Below are 2,949 nucleotides of genomic sequence, written 5' to 3'. Positions count from 1 at the left end.
GTGCTTACCTTGCTCCCGGAGACCCGGTCCCTCTCGGGAGGGTAACAAGGGAAAGTGTTCAGTGCAGATCAGTGAGGAAGCACAAGCCCACCCGTGCCCACCTTGCTCCCGGAGACCCGGTGCCTGTGGCTGGGTTCAAACCACTAACTTTTTGACTGGTAGTTGGGTGCTTAATCATTTGTGCCAGCCATGCTCCATATACATACACTTATCACAATCTTTTTAAAAACTGTATATGTGACCAAATGGTCAAAAATGATTCTAAAGCAAAGATGAGATGGCAGGGAAACTAGAGAACTGGAAACGATACAACCAGAACGGAATGAACGAGAACCATGACACATTGTGAAAAATGAAACCAATATCACTGAATAAATTGAGTAGAAATTGTTAACAGGGAGTCTGATTTGCTGTGTAAACATTCACCTTAAACACAATAAATAATTATTTTTTATAAAAGGACAATTACCAAGCTTGGAAAATATGTTTGCAACAAATACCACAGACAAATGTCTGATAGTCCTAATATATACAGAACTCTTAAAAACTGAGACAAAGGAATAAACAGCCTTACCCTCACATTTCTCATAGATCTCAGTGAAGTATTTCCTCCCAGACATGGCCTGGAACCCATCTTTACAAACACAGTGAGTCCTGTTGTGGCAGATGGCGTTTTCAGGGCAGGGCAGACAGGAAGCTGCAGGGAACAGAGGATCCATTCACTCATTCAAGGAATGTTCATTGAGCACCTACAGTGTTCCAGATGCTGTGTCCCCAAAGATGTAGATGTCCTCATGGGAATGGCTCTGGTGATACCTTTTTTCCACCCATTCCACTGCTGAACCAACAACCTGTTGACATACCACCCACCTGTCAGTTTTTCATATTGTAATGGCTTATGTGTTGCTGTGATGCTGGCCACTAGGTCACTAGTATTTCAAATACCAGAAGCATCACCTGTGGTGGAGAGGTTTCATCCTGAGACAGACTAGGAAGAAACAAACAAAAAAACAAACTCACTGCTGTCAAGTCTGTTCAACTCATAGTGACAACACTTCCTTGGGTTTCCGAGGCAGTATCTCTACGGAAGTAAGTTGCCCAACTTTCCTTCTGAGGAGTATCTGGTAGGCTTGAACCGCCAGCCTTTTGGTTAGCAGTCAAGTGCCTTAGGCACTATGCTACCAGAGCTCCTGACTAGGAAGAAAGGCCCAACAATCTCCTTCCAAAAAATTAGCCACTGGAAACCTTCTGGATGACAATAGAACACTGTCTGGCTCACCTGCTTTGGACACATCATCAGGAGGGATCAATTGCCAGAAGAGGACATCATGTTGGGAGAGCCTCAGTGAAAAGGATTGGTGCAATAGCCACCATGATGGCTGCTACTTGTGAGGATGGCACAGGACCAGGCAATGCTTAGTTCCCTTGTACATAAGGTCGCCAGGAGTTAGAGTCACAACAGGACTTCCAGCCTGCCAATCAAACTGTCAACTGCTAGCACCTGTGTGTCTCTGCCTCGGTGCTTCTCTGACCACCTGAGTCGTCTTTTCTTGCTACAAGTCAGCAATGCCCTCCCCTCAGGAAGAGAGCAGCTCCCTCAATCAATCAGCTAGGAGTCGGGGTAACAAAATACAAGCTCCCTTAACCACTGGGAGGGATAGCTCTGATGTACATACTCCACACTGGGCCCAACATTTCTCCAGGGGACTTACCTCCATTTGTCCACATGGGAACTTGCTTGATATCAAAACCAAACTCAAATTCATTGCCATCTAGTCAATTCCAGCTCATGGTGACCCCATGGGCATCAGAGTAGAACTATGCTTTATAGGGTTGCTTGGGCTGTAATCTTTATGAAAGCACGTCACCAGGGCTTTCTTCTGCAGTACCACTGGGGGGATTTGAACGACTAACCTTTTGGATAGTGGATGAATGCAACCCATTTGGTAGCACCGAGAGGCATTTCTTGCTTGATAATGATGCTATATTGGCTTCTTCCCTTCCTGTCTCAAGTTGGAGTGGTGCAAATAGTTAATGGGCTCATTAGTGCTACTAACCAAAAGGCTGATAATTCAGGTCCACCCAGAGGCAGCTCAGGAGAAAATCCTGGCAATCTTCTGATAACATCAGCCTATGGAGAAGGTCTACTCTTTGTGTGTGTGTGTGTGTGTGTGTGTGTGTGTGTGTGTGTGTTTAATTTTTATTGTGATTTGGGTGAAAGTTTACAGAGAAAATGAGTTTTCCATTTAACAGTTCACACATATTTTGTTTCATGCCCTTGATTGCAATCCCATCAATGTAGTAGCACTCCTCCCACAGCCTCCCTGTGTTTCTTGTTTCCATCCCTCCTTCTCTCCTAACCCTGCCTTCTGAATTTTGTCCTTGGGTAAATGCCCTTTCAATCTTGAGTGGTTGATTATTCTAAGGATTTACTGTTCACATTGTAGATCTGTTTATTGTTTGACTGAAAGTTCAGCTATGGGAGCGAGTTCAGTTCCAGGTCCAAAGGGTGACCAAGTGCCATAATCTTGAGAGTTTCACCAGTTAGACTGGTCTTTTTTATTATCAAGTTTTGGTCCACATTTTTATCCCACTTATCCAGGACCTTCTAATACGATCCCTTTCAGAGCAGCTGGCAGTGGTAGCCAGGAATCATCTAGTTCTTCTGGTCTCAGGGTTGTGGAGGCTGAGGTTCACGTGGTCCATTAGTCCTTTGGATTGCTTCCATGTTTCTTTTTTTTTTTTTTTCCATTTTTTAAAATTTTATTAATGAATCGCCCAACACACCTCTCTATTACTTTTTAACAGACTAACTCCTTTTTTTATTATTATTTATTGTGATTTGGGTGAAGATTTACAGAGCAAATTCACTTTCCATACAGCAGTTCACGTATACTTTGTCTCATGTCATTGACCACAGTTTACCACAATGCAACAGCTCCCCTCCCA

At 43.8% G+C, this 2,949-nt stretch overlaps 1 protein-coding gene across 1 annotated transcript in view; it reads right to left on the bottom strand.

Annotated features, from left to right (window-relative positions):
• Positions 1-2,949, bottom strand: part of LOC103211699 (putative adhesion G protein-coupled receptor E4P) — a 68,472-nt gene that overhangs the window by 54,823 nt on the left and 10,700 nt on the right. Inside the window, exon 3 of the mRNA XM_007957683.1 lies at positions 575-697. Within this exon, the coding sequence (XP_007955874.1) occupies positions 575-697 (123 nt within the window). The remainder of the gene's footprint in view (positions 1-574; positions 698-2,949) is intronic.

Source organism: Orycteropus afer, unplaced genomic scaffold (assembly GCF_000298275.1).
Source record: "Orycteropus afer afer isolate SDZICR_OR568_19922 unplaced genomic scaffold, OryAfe1.0 scaffold00774, whole genome shotgun sequence".
Taxonomy (NCBI): Eukaryota; Metazoa; Chordata; class Mammalia; order Tubulidentata; family Orycteropodidae; genus Orycteropus; species Orycteropus afer.
The sequence above is the reverse complement of the archived record's forward strand: the minus strand, read 5'-3'. Positions and strand labels throughout refer to the sequence as shown.